This window comes from Lemur catta, unplaced genomic scaffold (genome assembly GCF_020740605.2).
Source record: "Lemur catta isolate mLemCat1 unplaced genomic scaffold, mLemCat1.pri scaffold_53_ctg1, whole genome shotgun sequence".
Classification (NCBI taxonomy): Eukaryota; Metazoa; Chordata; class Mammalia; order Primates; family Lemuridae; genus Lemur; species Lemur catta.
This window is the reverse complement of record NW_025423858.1, coordinates 1,321,448-1,343,032: the sequence shown is the minus strand read 5'-3', so window position 1 is coordinate 1,343,032 and position 21,585 is coordinate 1,321,448. Positions and strand designations below refer to the sequence as shown.

The 21,585-nt window shown below is 44.1% G+C and overlaps 1 protein-coding gene and 1 long non-coding RNA gene across 2 annotated transcripts in view; both read right to left on the bottom strand.

Moving 5' to 3' along the window:
- Positions 1 to 3,727: 3,727 nt before the first annotated feature.
- LOC123629843 lies at positions 3,728 to 10,350 on the bottom strand. Its single transcript, XR_006732314.1, has 2 exons — positions 9,816 to 10,350; positions 3,728 to 5,419 (listed from the first exon to the last, which is right to left on the bottom strand). It is a non-coding gene; the product is annotated as an uncharacterized LOC123629843 (long non-coding RNA).
- Positions 10,351 to 15,945: 5,595 nt separating this feature from the next.
- Positions 15,946 to 21,585, bottom strand: part of LOC123629842 — a 51,579-nt gene continuing 45,939 nt past the window's right edge. The window contains exons 4-6 of the mRNA XM_045539221.1: positions 20,459 to 20,655; positions 17,006 to 17,147; positions 15,946 to 16,106 (exon numbers count right to left, since the gene is read on the bottom strand). Coding sequence (XP_045395177.1) covers positions 16,036 to 16,106; positions 17,006 to 17,147; positions 20,459 to 20,655 — 410 coding nt within the window. The 3' untranslated portion in view covers positions 15,946 to 16,035. The remainder of the gene's footprint in view (positions 16,107 to 17,005; positions 17,148 to 20,458; positions 20,656 to 21,585) is intronic.

Sequence of the window (21,585 nt, the reverse complement as noted above, 5' to 3'; positions counted from 1 at the left end):
CAGTGGGAGAGTGAGATTCTAAAACAAGATCTACTGAACTCTCAAATGTATGCTTTTTCCAGGGGTAAATAAAATGTGAAGCTGGATAAGAAGAGAACCTCAAAAACAATTTGAGAAGTAAGAATAGAATAAGTAAGGAAAGATGAAGCTTGGACCAGATGGGTCTCTGACTAAGGATTTGTATCAGTAGGGAACAGAAGCCACCTTTATGTCTGTTACTCGGAAAGGGATTGAATACAGGGAATTACACGCTCACACAGTCGTTAGGAGGTTTGGAGGGGTGAGTGTCAGCCCAGGGTTTCAGGAATGACTCTCAGCACTTCACAGAATGGACTCATTCTTAGGCAGCCATTGGAGCCAGAACTTTAATCCCCAAATCAGGAGTTTCCTGCCACCTCCCAAACTGCCTCTCAACCTCTCAAAGTGGGAGAATTAACACTGGAACACACAGTCTTAAAGCTGCTTCTGCTTCGACTGCCTCTAAAATCCCAGGAACTTAGAGAGTGCTGGCTGCAGGGGACTCCAGGCAATGCAGTTTTTAGTCTTCCAGACTCTCCTGTATGGGAAGACCCTCCGGAAGGATGTAGCCAGCCAGTCAGCCCCACCCACCACCGGCGGGTCCCAGGTACTCGGGTAAACAGATGAGGGCATTTGTATTTATTCCAGAGGCAAAACCTGCTGACTGTCTGCCATGATTTCTCTCAAATTCTTCCTTTTTGTGCCGTTTTAAAGTTATTCTGCTTATATAGGGGAGAAACCTGCTCTTCTGTTCCTCAAGTGCTTTCTTTGGAAATTAAGATCCTTCTTTTATAGCAAAAAGGCTATGTCCTGGGCTTGAAGTCTGGTGCAAGGTCTTGGGGAGCCGGGAAGAGTCAGGGTTGGTGAGGCCCTAGACAGCCGGACCCCGCTGAGCACTAGTGCAGGTGGGCCGTGGCCACGGGAGACACCATCAGGCCAAGGGGAGGCTCCAGCATCTGCACTTGGGTCTTGGAGGTTGTTCCTGGAAGACCTTTACACAGCTTTCTGGCCTCTCCTCTTCACTCCACATTTTGCCAGGATCCCTGGAGGAGAAATGACTTCCTTTCCATGTTCCATGAAGTGACTTTGTCACAAGCAACTCTTGCCAGCCCTCCTCCCCATCTCCAATGCCCCCAGGGCTCACAGGACCAAGGTCCCCCATGGCCTGTCTATCCCTGGTAAGTGTCAATCATATTGTACAAACAATTGACAAACATAGGACATTTTATCAGACCCCATTTCCTTATTTCCAGTAGTATAAGAAAATTGAAGTCAAGGCTAGTTTCTGGATAGACAGGATGAACTTTAGGCAGGTGGATTTTGTCAGGCTCCATCTCACGAGGCTAAGCTTTCACTGGACCCTGCTTCACAGAGGCCCTGAGCAGGGGAGAATGCAGTTACTGGGACGGAGGGAGCAATCCCTCCCATACATTTGCAGTCCCTAAAGGTTTGTAACCTATTAGGCTGTGGTTGTGCTGAGAATAAAACACAGTTTCAGTTCCATATAGAGCTGGCAAAACATTCAGGAAGCACAGTTTTCCAAGAGCTGAACTAATTATGCAACTGCGGCACAGCTCAGTTCGAGCTTCCTGTGGTCGTGGAGAAATGGACCGTAAGAAGCAGAATATTTTGTGACGGTTGGGGGCTGGCAGCAGAGTGGGCAGCTCACAGGAGGTGGGTCGTGACCCTTTAGCACAATCTGCTGAACAGGCTACATGAGCAACACAAAGACAGTCTCCACTGGCCTGTTAATCATGAGATGATTCTGGCTGGACTTGCATCTGCAGATACTTTCGAGAGGGATGTGGGAGCTGGGAGATCTGTGGCTCCAAAAGTTTACAAGAGCAGAAGACTCTCTGCCCGTGTGATCCATAGACGGGGCATGCAGGACGCAGCTGACGATGGGCAGAGCTGACAAAGGGGGGAGCAGGTGCAGAGTCACCGAATGATAGGCCACCTACAGCCTGTGACTTTGTCAACAAGATTGAAACTATAAAACAGTTTTGCATTGAAATTGCTCACTTTCAGACTGGTTTGGGTTTAACTGTAAAGGATAAACCTTGTTCCTGCTCTTTTGTGCATCAGAGATTTAGTTCGGGTCTAAATACCTTTGCTAGTACAGTCTCCCTAAAGGGACACAGTGTAAGAGTGGTCAGAGGTCAGACAGAAAAATCTCAAACTCATGGCTCTGCTACATAATTGCGGTAGAACTAGGACAGGTTACTCAACTCCTCTAGGCTATAGTTTCCTCAATGAAAAAAAACAATCCTTCCTTAAAGGACAACTGTGAGAATAAGACAAAGTAAGGAACCAGGCAGGAGTTCTAGATAAGAAAATCTCTCATGCTAATAGTTGCTATGGTTACCAGACTTCTGAAAACCCGCCAGATACTGGGAATTCAGAGGCCCAGGGCTGGCTAAGGTATGGGATCAGGAGTTCAGCTCAACACAGTTTTAGAGTTCTAGCCGGGCATGGGATACAGTCAACAGGTGAAGTTCTACTGCTTCGGCTGAGACTCTGAGCTCTTCAGTAAGGAGCTCAAGGGGTGAATTCTGGAGCAGGGGTACCTCCTTTTCTCCACATTGCTTCCTTCTCGGGTCTCTCTCTCTCTTTCTCTCTGTCTCCTTCCCTCTCTCTCTCTCTCTCTCTCCCCCCACATACATATAGGTCTTTGCTTGTTAACAGTACAGTTGACCCTTGAACAATGCTAGGGGTAGGGGCACCAGCACTCCCCACACACAGTCAGAAATTCATGTGTAACTTTTGATGCCCCCAAAACAACTGATAGCCTACTCTTAACTAGAAGCCTTACTGATAACATAGGTGATTAACTATTTTGCATGTTATATGTATTATATACTGTATTCTTACAATTAAGTAAGCTAGAGAAAAGAAAATGTTATTAATAAAATCATAAGGAGGGGAAAATATGTTTAGTATTCATTCAGTGGGAGTGGATCATCCTAAGGTCTGCATCCTCATGGCTTCACACTGAGCAGGCTGAGGAGGAAGAAGAGGAAGGTGAATCTTGCTGTCTCAGCGGTGGCAGAGGTGGAAGGAAATCTGCATGTGAGTGGTTCCTTGCAGTTCAGACCTGTGTTGTTCATGGGTCAACTATTAATCCGATCCAATCCTACCATCTTTATTCCCTTCCAGGTGTACCAGGCGCCATCACTGTGTGAACTTGTATTTGAGCGTGGTGTGTATGGGGGACTTGTCCTCACTGTGTCAGTTCTCCAGGAAGTACACAGCGAGATGGGGTAAAGAGAGTGGAAGGCTCGTGGTGGGAGTAACGTGTGGGGAAGATAAAGGGGAGACAGTAGTCTGGATAGGGTGACCGCAGGTGGTGACACATACGGGACACTCTATCAATCCAAGGGGAAGCTCCAGAGCCAGCTGCCCTTCAAGGCAGCCCTACGGTGGGCAGGAGTAGCCAGGCCTGAGTACCCTGCCCTGCTCGGTGACTGGCTGGGGCTTCCTGGACGAGCGTGGCCTCGGCTCGCGTGGCTGCCCGGCAGCTGTCCGCTCCCTGAGCCCGTCCCACCGCCCCGCACGCTCCTCCCCAGAGGGAGACAGGGCGCCCCTGACTGGGTGAGTCTTAGACCTGAGAGCTCCACGTGCTCACAGCTCCGTAGTGAAGACCATGACTCTGTCACAGCCTCTAGCACGTGCTCAGCAGTGTTTAAAATGATTCTCTTTAAGCCTCAAGACAACTTCAGAGATAATTTTTATTTTCTACATTTGAAAGGTGAGAAAACATAAGAGGTTAAGTTACTTTTTCCAAGTTCAACCGAAGGCTAGAAATAGCAGAGCCAGGGGATTTGAAGGTATGCAATGAAACAATAGTCCATGTAGAGTAGAAACTTGTCTTATATTCTTACAAAAATAGAGGGCACGCATTCAGCTTACCTAGAGAATGTAGGGATTTTGCCCTGGTCACAGTGGGGGGAGCAGGTAGGAGGAGAAGGGGGAGACAGGCTTTTGGACTAATCACGTGAATATGTGACAGAGGTCAGGACAACGTCTGGCTGTAGAAGGACAGTTCATAGCCGCTGCCTCCAGAATGTTGACCTGGACAGTCCACTCATATTAACATTCAGAAAGTAAGCACAGAGGAAAAGTATATGGTTGAGAGGGAGTGAGAGCGATTGCTCTAAAAGAAAAAAGATGGACTACATTTTGAAATAAAACTGGTAAAATTATTATCTGCAGAGTTAACAGTAATAAATAAGATGACAAGAATTAGAACCCAAAACTTTAAAAACAACTTTGAGTGTCAAAAATATCTTCTCCAGATGCCTTATTTAATATGAATTTGCTGATCAGTTCGATTACCTTTCTGCAGTCAGTTGGGGCGTATTTCTACGGATAATGAAGATGAAAACAATGAGTCTTCCTTACGTCAGCCAGGATCTGCCCCACCGGACTCGTGGGACACGTTGCAGCCTCTGCCTCCATTCCCGATCCAGGTGGACAGGCCCAATTCTACCTCCAGGTTAGTTGGGCTTGCACTTGGGTTTCAAAAAGTGATAAAAATTTATAGTTCACTTTGAATTTGATAAGATTCCGGGTAGTGTCTTCAGAATTCCATTTCATTAGCCTGTCCAAGGACTTCCAGATTCTCAACAGTCCTTACCAAACCAGGAACTGAAAGGCCAGCCCTTTTTTCATACATTTACAGAGCAAACAGAACCCGTGTCGGTTTATCAACGAGACGGGAAAGGAAGTTTCTCTCTCAGGAAGCTCAAGGCGGAATTTTGATAGATCCTTAGAGTGCAAAGGGTGGTCATTAAAATTTTAATCTCTTCACACGATTTCATACAGCTTTACATACACACCCAATACTGAGAACCCACAGACACCGTGATCTCTTTCTTCCCAGTGGAGGGTATTTGTTTAAACCTCCTTCCCAGAAGAGCTGGGTTGCTGGACTGGCTGGGGCTGCCTGGGCTCGCGTGGCTGCCCGGCAGCTGTCCACTCCCTGAGCTCATCCCGCCACACCGCACGCTCCTCCCCAGAGCGAGATAGGGTCGCCCCTGACAGTGCTCAGGCCCCAGGGAAAGAGGGACAACGTGACAATGGACGAGCTGAGCAGTGCTTCTCAGCGCCTCAGAACTCAAGGTTGATTTGAAAGATGGCTTCCGATCTGGGGTTGTCGTGCAATATTTGTGACATACTTATACTAAAAAAATATTGGTTGTCTGTCTGAAATTCAAATTTTTTACTTTGCATTTTATCTAAACATCATCTGTATTTACTTACATTTTGAAAGTCTGCATCGTCTCTGGCAACCCTGCTCTAAGCACGGTCTCCAGAGCTGCAGAGCAGAGCTAAGGTGCCCATTTATTAATGTATGAGCTAGACAGTAAGGCAGAGTCCAGTAACCAAGCCATGGGGTCAGCTGGAGAGAACAAACAATGACAGATTAAAGGAAGAGATTTTGAGTTGTCGGAAGCAATAGAAATTATTGACTGATCGGAACATGCACTGTGCAATATGATGGCATTTGATGAAGGTAGGACAGTTGCTAGAAAGGAGTGTCTAAGAGGTAGTACTGTTATTACTCCTATTTTTATTTTATTTTGTACATTTTTTAAGCCAGTCGATACTCTATTGAATGGGTGAAGAAACTGAGGCACTCGGAGAGCGGGTGACCCACCCCTGGAAACACCGGCTGTGGAGTGAGGGTTTGAACCGTAGTCCGCCTCCTGCTGCTGCGCCTTGCAGCCTTGGTTCTCTCTTCAGGACAGCTTTGCTCTTTTATTTACTTATAAAAATTTTAGGTGCTTAAGGACATCAGAAACTCCCTTCTGAAGACAATTCCTCCATGCACAGGTTAGGGACGATCCGAAAAGCCAGACTTATCAGATTCTCCTTTAATATTTGTTGATTAATAAAAGAAAGATATTGTTTTAGAAGAGGACGTTTTAAATAATAGTAATATGTGGCATGTTGGTTGTCTAAAAAAGCCAGAATTCATGAGTACTCTCCTATTAGTTGCAACGTCTTGTATTTCAGGAGCATCTGACTTCTAATCTATTCATGGGTTCATTAAGACCCTGGTTGAGCACGTGTGTGTCAAGCCCTGCACGAGACACTGGACGTGGTCATGGAAAGGTGCCGTGTGCATAGTCCCTGCTTTCTGGGAACCTGTCGTTCTCTTCCTGCCTTTTGTGTAGGGCTGGATTTTTCCTTTGTCCCTCCAGAGCCCACCAACCCTGTTATGTGGCCCAGAAGACCAGCCTCTTCCCCTGTCATCTTCTGAGATCTCTGCTTTTCGCTGGGCTTGGTCCGTAGCAGGGTGGAGAGAGGCTGGGCTTTCCTGCCTGTGCACTCTCTCAGAGACATTCGCTCCCCCTCTGGAGCCTCTGGTTCTGTCGGCAGCCCCTCTCCACAGCCAGAGCCCTGAGTTCTGGTAAGTGTCCCCGTCTCCCGGTCCCCAACAGGCTTAGAGGTGATAAGGGCCTCTGCTTGTCGCTTATCTCCGGGGTTTTGCTACAGGTTGTTGGTCTCCTTAATCCTGTCCTGGCTTTTCTAGATAGTCTGTCAACTTAAGTATTTTTGGCGACCCCTTTGAGTGCATCATCTCTTTCCCTGGGACCCTGACTAATGCGAGCATGGCAATCCCTCCTATGGCTACTGCTTTGCAGATTGTCCATAAATTCTGACCAAAACAATAAATAAATTTGATCCAAAGACAAAAACACTGAAGCAATGAAATACGCTTAGGAGAAAGTAAAACTACAGGCCAGGAGTAGTAGCTCATGCCTGTAATCCTAGCACTCTGGGAGACCCAGATGGGAGGATCACTTGAGGTCAGGAGTTCGAGACCCCATCTTTACCCAAAATAGAAAAAATTATCCAGGCATGGTGGCACATGCCTGTAGTCCCCAGCTACTTGGGAGGCTCAGAGAGGAGGATCGTTGAGCCCAGGATTTTGAGGTTGCAGTGAGCTGTGATGATGCCACTGCAGTTTACCCAGGGTGATAGAGTGAGACTCTGTCTCCAAAAAAAAAAAAAAAAAAAAAAGAAAAGAAAAGAAAGAAAGAAAGAAAGAAAGTAAAACTGCAATTGGCATGCATGCTGACTGCGCACCAAGGAAAAGAGAGGCCGGCAGTGTCAGTACAGTGGACCCATGAACAACATGGGGGTTGGGGGTACTGACCCCATGCAGTTGAAAGTCCACGTATAACTTTTGACTCTCCCAGAATTTAACTACTAATAGCCTACTGTTGCCTGGCAGCCTAACCAATGACATAAACAGTCAATTAGCACATATTTTGTATGCTATATGCATTATGTACTGTGTTCTTACAGTAAAGTAAGCTAGAGAAAAGAAAATATTATTAAGAAAGTCAGAGCCTGGTGCAGTGTTGTGCACCTGTGGTCCCAGCTACTCAGGAGACTGAGGCGGGAGGATTGCTTGAGCGCAGGGGTTCGGAGGTTACAGTGAGCTACGACTGTGCCACTGAACTCCAGCCTGGGCAACAGAGCAATAACTCATTTCTAAAAAAAAAATGTTACTAAGAAAATGATAAGGAAGAGAAAATATATTCACTGTGGAAGAGGTGGAGGTGGAAGAAGAGGCAGGAGAGGCAGGTACAGTCAGGGTAAGTTTTATCGAGAAGAATCTGTGTAGAAGCGGAGCCACGCGGTTCAGGCTTGCACTGTTCAGGCTGCTTGTGTTGCACTGGTCAGCTACGCAGTGTGTTCCCGTTGCACTGACCAGGGCCCGCCCCACAAGGACTCGTGTGCATGATTTATCAACGCATCACGTACTCGCGTAGCCATGCAGAGAGCATCCCCTGCTAAACCACACGGTGCACACATTTTTGTAAATGTATCTTTTATATGCACGTATGCATTATCCACATCTCACATAAAGAAGAGCTGAAAGAACTGATTAGGTTTAGCAAGGAAGAAAGCCGCTACCCCAGACAAATGACTGCTGTGTTTACTCAGACATTTCTCAGAGGACCAAGCATGCTTTGAGCTGCACTAAGAGATCTCATAAGGAATAAAGAAGGATGTTCTGGGGAAGAAGATTCTGCTTCTGTGGAAGGGAAAACTTTGTAACAGTGTGAGGTCCCAGAATAATTTTCCAGTTTAGCTATGTGCTGTTTGTTCATAAGAATCACTTTGGATTTTGGTCGCATAATATATTCGATACTTAAAAGGAAATTCTATGAGCTCAATTACATGGCATAAGTAGCTTTTTAAAAAGGTTTGCTGGGTGGTCCCTGATAGCCTCTCATAACGTAAGGCTTGCTTTTTTTTGTTTTTTATTTTTTTTGGTCATCTGTTAAGAGACTTAATGGGAAACGGCATCTCACTAGAAATGCATAGGAGTTAATAGTCTTCTGCATATTACATGTTTGTGATATTAAACAAAAAATAACGTACAGTGTGTTCACATATATAAAAGTGGCGGAACACTGCCTGGCTTATAGCAACTGCTATGTAAGTGCCTGCTGGTATTATTGTTGTTATCGTTGTTCTACTTTGATGACATCTTGTCACATCACAGTTCTAGTTCCAGCGGGTCAAGCGTCACTCCTCCAGCAGTGGCTGCGCTGCACCTGCCAACAGCACGGCCACCCCCAGCCTTTCCCTTCCCAGGGGTGGTATGTATTGGCTGTCGCTACCCCCATCCCTGTGGGAAGTCACATCTGGTCTCTACTTCTACAAAGACCCCGAAAAGATGGAAAAGGAAGGGCAGGACACTGCTGAAAAGGCGGTGACCAAGCAGGAGCTTCAGAGCGTGGCCTGCCCGGCTCTCGAGTTTCTGCCCATCCGCCAGGCCCGGCTGCCGGTGCAGTGGGGCCAGCTGCAGCTCCGCCACCTGGGCCGCGATGGGGTGCAAGTAGCCCCAGACGGCCACACGGGATTCTCCCACAGAAGCTGCCTCCTGGGCAGATGACGGAGATGAGACTGAGGGGAAATCACCATCAGTCTCTGAATAAAAACAGAGTGCGACTCTGTGTCGGGCAATCACAGTGTGCCCTCGATCCCACGCAACCGCTGGTTACAAACACTGTCACCAGTAACTTTAAACTAGACCCGACTGTTCAAGCTATAAATTAGTTGTTAAAGCTTAGTTATTTAATAATTAAGTCAGACATTTCTAATTTTGTACTTTTTTATTTCCTCAAAATGTTTTCAAGTTGTTGTAAGATTCTGATTAACTTCTTGGTCATTTTCACAGAGCATAAGGCTTATTTTTATTTTTGGTTCATGTCAAAAGGTAACTAATATTAATTTGTCATTGCACTTATCATTTTTAGATACATAACTCATTGCAGTGGAAAAGACCTGAGAGATTTCTTTCTTTCTTTTTTTTTTTTTTTTTTGAAACAGAGTTTCGCTCTGTTGCATGGGCTAGAGTGAGTGCCGTGGCGTCAGCCTAGCTCACAGCAACCTCAGACTCCTGGGCTCGAGCGATCCTCCTGCCTCAGCCTCCTGAGTAGCTGGGACTACAGACATGCGCCACCATGCCCGGCTAATTTTTTTCTATATATATTTTTTAGTAGGCCAGATAATTTCTTTCTATTTTTTTTAGTAGAGACGGGGTCTCGCTCTTGCTCAGGCTGGTCTTGAACTCCTGACCTTGAGTGATCCACCTGCCTCAGCCTCCCAGAGTGGTAGGATTACAGGAGTGAGCCACCGCGCCCGGCCGAGATTTCTAAATAGAAGAAAACTCTGAGGTCGTCCCTCCCATATTGTAGAAACATTGCTTCTTTTAGATATGAATCCATATTTTTATCAGTTTGAAAGCAAAATATGATATAATTGCCCACCTTTGACATGACTTTAACCAGGAAGCTTGTCCCTTTTTTAAGTCTTGAAAAAGTTCATCCATAGCAAGAAATCCTTCAAGAATAAAAATAAAACATCACTTTATTTAGGTTCAATTCAACCAGTACTTGTTGATCATTTATTATGTATTAGGCACAATTCTGGGCTCTGTAAATTCAGAGATGACTGAAGTGGCCCTGTCCTTAAGAAGTTCACTATTTCTTCCTGAAATGGGAAGCTAGACAAGGCATTCTAGAACAACGTGGGGAGTTCTTTAGCTGAAGCCTGGTATACAGAGTTCTGACAGAGCCCCAAAGGAGCCTGATGATTCCTTCTGAAGGGAGCTTGGTCTTATTTGGTTACATGCCTGTCCCCTTTAAGAGACTAGACTCTGCTTGAGGACAAGGACCATGTATTCATTGCTCTTTATTCCTACTGAAAGTACAGGGCTCAACTTATCTTTTTCATAGAAAAGAAAGAAAGAGACGGAGAAAGAGAGAGAGAGAGAGAAGTAGAAAGGAAGGAAGGAAGGATGTTATTTGCTAAATTGTGTATTCCCAAAATTCATATGTTGAAGTCCTAACCCCAGGTATCTCCTAACCCCAGGTATCTCAGAATGTGACTCTATTTGGGAATAGAATCCTTAAAGAGGTAATTAATATGAAAGAGGTCACAAAGGTGGGCCCTAATCCAATATGACTGATGTCCTAATAGGAAAAGGCAATCAGAACACAGATGGACACAGACACACACAGAGGGATGACCATGTGAAGACACAGGGAAGATGGACATTTACAGGCCAAGGAGACAGACAGACCTCAGAAGAAACCAAGCCTGCTAACATCTTGATCTCAAACTTCTGGCCTCCAGTACTGTGATACAATAAATTCTTGTTGTTTAATCCATTTGGTCCATGATATTGGTTATGGCAGCTCTAGTAAACTAATACAGAAAGAAGGAAAATAAGAGGTGATTCTTGAGTCAAACACCAAAGAGCAAATATGATTTTTCCAAACTGGAAAAGGAAAAAGGAATGATTAATTCTGTCCAGAATAGGAAAAGAATCAAGATTTCACAGAAGAGATGACATTTGAGCCAAGCATTGAGGGGTTGCCAGAATCTGTCACTTGGAGAAGGAGAAAAGAGGTTAAAGCATAAGAGGAAGAGGGACCTTTTCACAAAGAACCACACGCACTTGGAAAATGGGCCCAGCAGGCTGTCTGGGCTGTGAGTTTGAGGTGCAGGGGTAACGGGAGATGAGTTGGGCAAGTAGATTGAAACCGGACTGTGGAAGACCAATGGTCGACCACGAAGGGAGTTCGCATAGTAGAAAGAATTGATCAGGTCTTTAGATTAGAGACAGACACCAGGAAGGGAGGAAGGGAAGGGTGAAGAGAGAGCAGGAAGTTAAATAGCGTCTGTCATAATGGTGCAGACAGAACGGTAGGAGGTTCTGAAGTGGACAGGGAGCCATAGAATTGAAAAGTTGAAAGTCAGTGTAACATTGTGGGTAGAACCTCTACAAGTGATTGACCACAGCAGAAGCTGTGTCCAAAAATAATACTAAGATTCTGAGTTGGTAAAGAGAAGAGGACTATACCAGGGTCAGAAATACAAAGTCGGGAGCAGGTCTTGGCTATGGTTGATGGGAGGTGATGATTTGATTTGAGATGAGATGTATGACAAAATCAATGTGTGTTGCAGTAATTAGGAGAGATCTAGAAGGGAGAGCTTCACCCTGTGACAGGGGGATTTAATGGTATCTGGCCCCCCATCAAGCCACGGAGGCCACATCACATCAGAGCAGACCTCCCATGTCTGGCTGTGTCCCAGGCTGAGTTGTAAACCACTAATGGACACACTGTGCCTTCTGTGGCCCCAACCCTGCTGACTTCTGCCCTTGAGTTCCCACATATCACATTTGGCTGTCATCTCTTCTTACAACAATCCTTTCCCTGAGAAAGAATAGGCTCTGTAATGTGCAGTAACAAACACCCCCAAATCTCAATGGCTCAAAACAACGATGCTTCATTTCTTGTTCACATGACATGTCCATGTCATCATTGTCCTTCCTCTGGGTCCTGGCCATGGAGCCACTGTTCACAGTCATCATGGCACAGGGAAGAGAAAGCTTGGCAAAGCCTCCAGGGCACTTGAAACTTCCATCCCAGGGAGGCCCAAGGGGAAAGAGGCACCTGCCTGTGTGGACGCAGTCCAGACGGTGCATGTGAGGAGGCGGCCTTGACCTCCCAGCCCTCACAGTTGCTATGCCCTTCCCATGTTCCTTCCCAGGAGCATGGAAGCCCTCCGCAGCAGAGAACCCTGGCACATGCTACACTGACCCAGTGATCAAGGCGAAGGCGTCAGTGATCAGCTATGTTGGGAGTGTGACCCGAGAGGCCGTGACAAGAAGGCATCTGACCTCTGTGGTCTCCCCCACAGACCCGCAGCCTTCGTCTACTCACGGGGACATCAGACTGAGCACATTCTACAACGCGCTTGCCCGGGACGCCTCAAAGCTGCCTAGGTCACCAAAACAAGGAAAGCCTGAGAAACTGTCATGGAACAGAGGAGGCTAAGAAGAGATGACAGCCAAATGTGATATGCAAGGGGCTCTGTGGAATCCTGGAGAGAAAATGGACATAAGGTGAAAACTAGTGAAATCATTCAGATAACGTGTGGAATTTAGTTAATAGTGATGCTAAGTAAGGTCGGTCCCTTAAGTATGACAAAGGTAGCCTGGTAATGTAAGATGTGACCGCAGAGGGACTGGGAAAGGGGTGTGTGGGAACTCTATGTACTGTCCTTGAAACTTCTCCGTAAGTCAAAAGTATTCTTAAGAAAAAAAAAAGAGATGGCCGGGCACGGTGGCTCACGCCTGTAATCCTAGCACTCTGGGAGGCCGAGGTGGGAGGATCGCTCAAGGTCAGGAGTTCGAGAGCAGCCTGAGCAAGAGAGAGACCCCGTCTCTACTAAAAATAGAAAGAAATGATCTGGACAGCTAAAAATATATATTGAAAAAAATTAGCCAGGAATGGTGGCACATGCCTGTAGTCCCAGCTACTCGGGAGACTGAGGCAGTAGGATCGCTTGAGCCCAGGAGTTTGAGGTTGCTGTGAGCGAGGCTGACGCCACGGCACTCTAGCCCGGCTGACAGAGCAAGACTCTGTCTCAAAAAAAAAAAAAAGAAAAAAAAAAGAAGAACAGGGTCTATATAAATTAAACACAGGTCAAAAGACAGTGTGATTATCAGCGCAGTCTGTATTTAGTTTAGAAAATAAAATGAATGAAACAAATCCCTTCTATAATAATAGAACATGCCTAGTTTGTAACGCTGTATGTATATAAATAATTCTTTAATATGGAAAATCTGCTTCAAAGAACCTTTTACCTTAAGGAATTTTTCCCACCAATGATCCGCTTCTGCCGACGGTGCAGTAACCTCAGCCCACAGACAGACGCCAGGGGCCCTGAAGGAGGAAGGTCAGGAGTTAGACCCTCGCTGCTGATGGAGGGGTAAAGGCACAATAAGTGTTGTACTCCCCTGATGCTTCCTCCTCTATGTCAAAATCCCTTTCTCTGCAAATTGTAGGATAACTTTTCCTATAATGAAGATAAAAAGTGTCCTCATTCGACCAAATGGTAGCAAGTTGCAAACACATGGGAAATTTTATGAGGTTTTAGCTCCAAGGGGTTTTAGGGCTTCTGAGTCGTGTGACCCCGTCTAGTGCCTTGTCCTGGTCGTGTCCTGCTGCCAACTATAGAAGCTGTCCCGGAGTTCAGGAATGTCAAACAAAATAAGAGAATGGCAAAGGCAGTAAGGGTCTAAATGACTCACTTTCCAAATACACCACTGTTCCAAGCCACAGATGAATATGTAACTCAAAGGAGCAAACATTCCCAGGCTAGAATTCCGATCTGAATTTACGTTTACTCGGGGTATTAACGTATGAAAAGGGTTTGCTAAGCCAATTTAAGTGGTCAACTGTATTGATGGGTAATACAGTCAAACTTCCCCAGGTAACAGACTTCTGTCAGGAACATACAAAAAAGAGTTCAATGAAAATGACATGCAAGGTGGTGTAAAAAAGAAGGGCAAATCTAACAGATATGACCAATTTTTAAAATAATTTTAGAAAGCAAGAGAATGTATATAGAGGTACTTTGCTTCTTTGGTTAAGTACGTGTGGATCAGGCACAGATACGCGCTGTCTTTCCATTTGCGTAAGGACAGAAGGGTGGGCATCTTGCCAAGAACACGAGACCTCATGGGGACTAATGGTCTCCCATGATACTCAGGTAGAGGAGAGCCCAGTGGGGAATTAGCAGTCGTTATTTCTTGATGGAGAAAGAGGTCCGACAATGTGTGCCAAGATGACTAATTTGCCAAATGATCTCAGAGGCATGCTGTCAAATTGTAACTTCAGCTCTTAGAATATGAGTCCTCTAGATGACACTGCATATTATAGGATATTAGAAAAAAAACATAAGTTTCCAATAGTGCTCCAAGTTGGCTAAATGTATATGATGCCAAGAAAAGGAATGATGTAACAGTGAGCAAGCAAAACCTGAAGTTGACATCACTCTGAGACAAAGCACCAGATTGCAAGAGAATAAAATGTATTTAAACCCACAAACTGTTATAAAAAATAAATAAAAAGCAAAATGAAGTTCATTTATAAAAGGACCCCATCAGATGACCAATGACCAATGACTTGAGTTTGAATCACCTTATAGAAGTCACCAGTCAAGAGTGTGAATATCAAATCAATCGGTTCCTGAGCCAGTTTCTGTAATCTAGCTAGTGTAGCAGGAAATCTTTTTACTTGAGGTCTGGCAACATTGTTATAACCATGGAAAGGAGTCAAAATAAGTATTGCCACAACTCCAGAAAGGCATAAAAACAAACACATAAACAATGAAGAAACAAACCTACGGTAGCTCATCTTTTAGAATAGGTTTACATAGAAGTGTAGTAAAATATTTCACAGTTATTGAATTTTTATATTTTATAACTACTTCAGGGATTTGACATAATCCAAAGAATCAGTTATATTCAATTTGTAAGTGTAGTTTAAATTATTGAAGGGAACTTAATAATCAGAATGTAGAGAAAACTGTCTTACCAATTCCTATGTGTATGTATATGTATATGTAAAAAAATAAAGCACAAGGAGTTGTCAATGTTCTGTCTACACTCAAAAGCTCCTCAGATAGTGAAGAATCATATTAACAACATCCAGAATGCTCTAAAATGCTTAAAAGAAAAAAATGTTTTTAAACGTAAAAAAAAAACCAACATCCAATTCATTTATTGCATTCATTTATTGCACTGTCTTTGGCAGTTATTAAAAGGTTTTAGAAAAGAATAATACTCAAATACTTAGATGTACCTGATCTTAACAAAAGCCAATGGCACAAAAATATGAACTTTCAATGCAGACAAAGAGATGACTGTTCTTTTCAGCAAATGTAGCAAGACCTTATCCTACAAAAAATTATTTTAAAAAAATTAGTAGGGCGTGGTGGTGCACACCTGTAGTCCCAGTGACTTTGAGAGATTCACGTGGAAGGATCGTGTAAGCCCAGAACTTGGAGGTTGCAGTGAGCTGTGATCACAGCACTGCACTCCGGCTTGGGTGACAGAGAGAGAGACCCTGTCTCAAAAAATAAAATAAAAAAAAAATATAACAGAATAAAATAAGAGTGAAGAAGTGCCTTTGTTGGATTCATCTCTCTATTTCCATTGCTTTCCTTTTTAAGACGGAAATATCAATTCTGGATCTTCAAGGACAGCTTTATTTCATCCAAAGAAGGGAATATAGGAACCGTTAAGAATGTACAAAGGGGGTGATCCCAGGGATCACAGTTTCTGGAAATCCGCTCCTAGCCCTGAGCATGCTCTCTCTGCAAGCCCCACCTGGGCAAGTTTGCCAAGAACCACTGCTCTAAATACTACCACCAGGAGCAGGCACTGACTGCATACGTTCTTGCTGCACGGGACTTACGTCACCAAAGCCCTCCTTGGAGTAACGAGGTGGGGGTCAGCATCCCGTGGCTTGCTTAGGGCCCCAGAAGGCGGCTCACCTTTCTTACTGTTACCTGACGCTTTCTTGCCAGAATAATCGCAAATAACGCCCGCATCCTCGCTGTGGCGGCAGTTGTGTCTTCCGATGTCCTGCTTGATGCAGTCAGCCAAGGACCTCTCATGTCCTGTGCACTTCACGTTGTCCACGTGGATGGGTCCTGCTCCTTCCCCAAAGTAAGCCACGCCTCGTGCTCTGGCGGGGCCCCTGCAAACAGAGCCTTCTTAGGCACACGGAGAGTCAGTCCATCACGCGTCTGAGCAAATCACAGCCTGTGCCCCCGTTCCACGTTCTCTAATTTTTGCATATTAAAATTAGCCTCTGCATGTGCTAAAAACCATTTATTTCATGACTGTCAAAAAAAAAAAAAAACCCTAGCCTGTAATCCTAGCACTCTGGGAGGCCGAGGCAGGAGGATTGCTCAAGGTCAGGAGTTCAAGACCAGCCTGAGCAAGAGTGAGACCAAGACCCCGTCTCTACTAAAAAAATAGAAAGAAATGATCTGGACAGTTAAAAATATGCAGAAAAAATTAGCCGGGCATGGTGGCGTATGCCTGTCGTCCCAGCTACTCGGGAGGCTGAGGCAGGAGGATCACTTGAGCCCAGGAATCTGAGGTTGCTGTGAGCTAGGCTGATGCCACGGCACTGTACCCAGGGTGAGAAAGTGAGACTGTCTGAAAAAAAAAATTTTTAACTAAAAATAAGTAAATAATTTAACTTTAAAAAAAGAAAAAAATAGAAATGTTTAGTGATGGAAGATTCCTGTGCCCAAAAAGATGCTTCTAAAGTTTCTCTTAGAATTAAATCTTTTTTGTGTAAAACTCATTTAATGATATTAAATAATAATAAATGGTCATTGGATCAAATTTGCATTTGCATTGTATCAAATATTGTATCTTACGTGACATAAGGTTTCTCATGATAGAAAAATTTGCATAGACTCTACCTGTTACTTTGTTATAATTCTGAATCAAATCAACATGCTGCCAGTATTTTCAGCTGAATAATATAAACGAATTTTAGATAAGAAGTAACTCATTAGAACAAGCACAAAAAAGTCAGAAATGGGCACCAGTAACCACCACAAACAACGAAGCTTTCCTTACTTAAAGCCAAGCTGCCGACAGACCACAGCTGCGTCCTTGTCACTCCATCCATCGTCGCAGATGGTTCCCCACTGGCCATGGATAAAAACCTCCATGCATCCCTCCTTCTTGTTTTCTCCATACACCAGTCGGAGAGGAAAACCTAGGCCGCCATTCGAGAGCATTAGAACAGCTGAAACAAGCATGAAGCATGAGAGACTCAAACTCCTGGGCTCAAGCGATCCTCCTGCCTCAGCCTCCCGAGTAGCTGGGACTACCGGCATGCGCCACCATGCCCGGCTAATTTTTTTCCATATATATTTTTAGCTGTCCAGATCATTTCTTTCTATTTTTAGTAGAGATGGGGTCTCGCTCTTGCTCAGGCTGGTCTCGAACTCCTGAGCTCAAGCGATCCTCCCACCTCGGCCTCCCAGAGTGCTAGGATTACAGGTGTGAGCCACTGCGCCTGGCCTTTACAAAATCTTAATATAAAATATTTGGGAAAGCTAAACAATCTCTGGGTATACAGTATCTTTAATTATATATCTCAAATTGATTTCTAGCAGTTTTCTTTAATTTTTCCTGTAACATTGATATAATACACTATTTTTGGAAAATAATACTATCTCTTAGAAAAAAGACAAAATATAGCATAACTACAAATTAAAAGTCTAATTTTATACTGTAAAACTGAGTAAGAGGCAACCTCACTGGGAAAGAAATCTTTGCTAGGGCTTAACACTCTGAAGTTTAGAATCTGTGTCACGTTAAAGTGAGAAGTCCGGCCGGGCGCAGTGGCTCACACCTGTAATCCTAGCACTCTGGGAGGCCGAGGCGGGTGGATCGCTCAAGGTCAGGAGTTCAAGACCAGCCTGAGCAAGAGCGAGACCCCGTCTCTACTAAAACAATAGAAATAAATTATCTGGACAACTAAAAATATATATAGAAAAAATTAGCCGGGCATGGTGGCACATGCCTGTAGTCCCAGCTACTCGGGAGGCTGAGGCAGGAGGATCGCTTGAGCCCAGGAGTTTGAGGTTGCTGTAAGCTAGGCTGACGCCACAGCACTCACTCTAGCCCAGGCAACAGAGTGAGACTCTGTCTTAAAAATAAATAAATAAATAAAAATAAAAAATAAATAAAGTGAGAAGTCCACGTATTTACTCCCCAGAAATTGCCTCTCACTCACACAGGCGCTAACTGTATTCTTACCAGAACTACTTTTACTGGCTTAGAATTTTACTTTTGAGTATTCCACCTACTGCAGACGGAAAAGAGTGTGCTAAATGGGCTAAAGCTAATTTTGAGAAGAGTTGCATTCACATTTAAAGTTCAAGTGCAGAAGTAAAAGTAAGTAGTAAAAACCTCTACTGTTTCTTTTTTCTTTTTTCTTTTTTTTTTTTTGAGACAGAGTCTCACTCTGTTGCCCGGGCTAGAGTGAGTGCCGTGGCGTCAGCCTCACTCACAGCAACCTCAGACTCCTGGGCTCAAGCGATTCTCCTGCCTCAGCCTCCCGAGTAGCTGGGACTACAGGCATGCACCACCATGCCCGGATAATTTTTCTATATATAGTTTTGACTGTCTGTATAATTTCTTTCTATGTTTTAGTAGAGACGGAGTCTCGCTCTTGCTCAGGCTGGTCTCGAACTCCTGAGCTCAAACGATCCACCCACCTGGGCTGCCCAGAGTGCTAGGATTACAGGCGTGAGCCACCGCGCCCAGCCTCTACTGTTTCTTAAACGCTGTTATTTGTATCAGTAAACCACGATCTCCTTCTCTAGGCTTATCTTTTCAATATAAAGTATTTTTTAGTAAGTGGGAAAGTAACGATCTATTTGACTGAATAAATGGTCATATGATCATTTCCTCAAAGGATATGTCCAAAGACATAATGTTCTTTGGACAAATGACTTGAGTTAATAGACACATTACTGAGATTAGAATAGAACCAAAGAGATTCATAATAGTGATCACATATTTTATTAATCATTATCACCTTCCGCTTTTTAAATTTTTAAAAAATACTTTTAGAGTCCTAGAATTAAAAAGAGTTTCAGGTGAACTGGAAAGGTCAGTTGTCCTAACCCTCCGATGTAGTTAACAACACAGGCCTGCAGAGAACTCAGATTACACGGTATTCTGTCACCAGATGTGGTGACAGAGCACATCTGAGCTGTCACCCCAAGACCCTAATACTTCCTCTCTGGGGTCGAGAGGGTCCATTTCTAGCAAACAGCTTCCTTCTCCCCAGCCACACGCAATCATTTATCACATAATCCTGGGGGGATCAAAAGAAGAATAGAGCAAGGGACAAGGAGAACAAATACAAAGAAAGAAAATTGGAACTCTAACCCGCAAGGGATAGAATAAAAACGTGTATTTCTACTTGATATAATGCTAGATTAGTGCAGTGAGTCACCACAATCTCACCGTTCAGAGTACAACGAGGAATAACCATCCACTTTGACGAACTTAAAGTATGCAATATGCTTAATGCTGTGGGAATCAACAAGTTTTGTTACTTTATAATGTGAAGATTTCAGCTTCACGGTCCCAAAACAAATGGATACAAGAAGGGGCTGGTTCAATTCTGAGGCTAAAAGGCTACCTATGACATTTTAACATCCACTCACACACACTCACACTCACACACACACACACACACACACACACACACACACGTGGATGCATGTGTAGGTACATAACAGAGCTACAAGAGCATTTCTGGAAAGTCTTCCAAATGCCTCCTTCTGTATTTTTCAGGGGTATTTATTCTCCCCTACTTGTCAGACATTGAGAATCTGTCAAGAATGTTTAACTGTTCTTTGCCCATAAAAGGTTCTGTATCCAGAATTATTGCAAGACTGTTAGAGGAGTTAGTGGCCTTTGATCCAACTACAAAGCCAAAAAAAAATTATAATTTGGGAGTAGCAAAGGTCCCTGATGGGTTTCTGGAATACAAGAGCATCCTAGAAAGATGGGTGGGCTATTAACTGCAAGGAATCCACTTAGAAGCCCCCTGACAATCTCTAGAGAGCAATGGCTGGCCAGGGACAACAACTGAATCCTTAGATGCAGGGCAGAGCTGGGGTGGCGGTGAGGAGATGGAATTTCTTTTTTTTTAATCCTGTCTCACATAGTTCATTAGAATTCAAAGTAAATAAAAACCAGAGCAGGGGACCAAGGAGTAGGGGGATGGATATTGCAGCTTCTTTAGTCCATACCTCGGATACATGTGATCCTAAACATTTTAGAAACTTCAGCTTCTAAGTAAAGAAACCCAATTTAGGGGTAGACATTTCATAGTTGGTGGAGAGACTCAAAAGATTGTTTTTTCTCTGCATAAAATTGACTGACAATTAGACAGTTGTGGGAAATAGACCCCCCCAAAAGCGCCATTGCACATTCTGGAGCAGCAGGTGGAGGTGCAGCAGCCACTGAATTAGGGATACCGAGAGCCAGGCCAGTCCTCACCCAGAGAAAGTCTGTGTCCCTCGCTGCCAGGGTAGCAGGCGACTCCAACGTCCTTGCGATGGCCACAGTCATGCCGCCCCCAGGGCTTCCTGGAACAGTCGAGGAAACTGGTTTCCTTTCCGGAGCAGGTGACATCGTCCAGCCATATGGGACCCATGCTTTCTGGGAAGTGGTTTGCGGAGGTTTGTTTGCCGTATCTGTGACAATAAAACAAACATGGCTGGTAGACTGCTGGCTTCAAGGAACCACCACACATAAAACAACCTCATGAAGTGTCATGACTTCAGAGGGTAAGTATTTGTTCCTTTCCTACCTTGGGGACAAAGTTCTAAGAGCTATGTTTGCTCCATCACACATGTTGGTCATCTTAAAAATTTTCTATTATTTCACTGGGTAACTAATGAATAACTAAACCTCTTTCCCCATTCATTCTTGTGTTTTGTCTGCAATGTAACCCGCCCATCAAAGAGAATGCAGACAAAGAGGAAAACCCTCAAATTCCTGACCATAGAAGTCACAGTGTGGACCAGACGGTGAGAACACGGAGCTCGTGTTGGCCACCTGAGCTCACTGATTCCATCTGCTTCTCCAGGCTTCTCTGCTAACTGACCCCTTCTCCGCTAGGAAAAGTGCGGATTAGTTCAGGGATGACTCAGGCACTGTTCCTAATCCGTGATGAAATTTGGATTTCGGCCCATTAATATCAGAATGACAATGTTCTTGGCTTTTCATAAGATTATAGAAACCCAACTTTTTATAAATTATATTTGCATTCCAGCTGACTTTATTTGTAACATTGCACTACCAAAAAACTAAATATGTTATAACAAATATATACGTTGCAGAATAGGAAAGATCTACAAAATAAAAATGGTAATTTAGTCTACAATCCTTTCATTCTCCCCCAATTTTGTTTTCTTTTGTCCCATAAAATCCAAACCTCCAGAAATCACTGAGTTTAAGGATATTTTAGGTATCTTTCAGTTTGAACAGTCTATGAAATCCAACTCTTACTCATAAGTTTTATGTCCATCATCTCCCTCAATTCATGTTCTTATTATTTCTGTGCTAAGAATACAAAGAGATCTTTCTCCCTGGCATGAGTTTTCTTAATTTCTTTCTATACA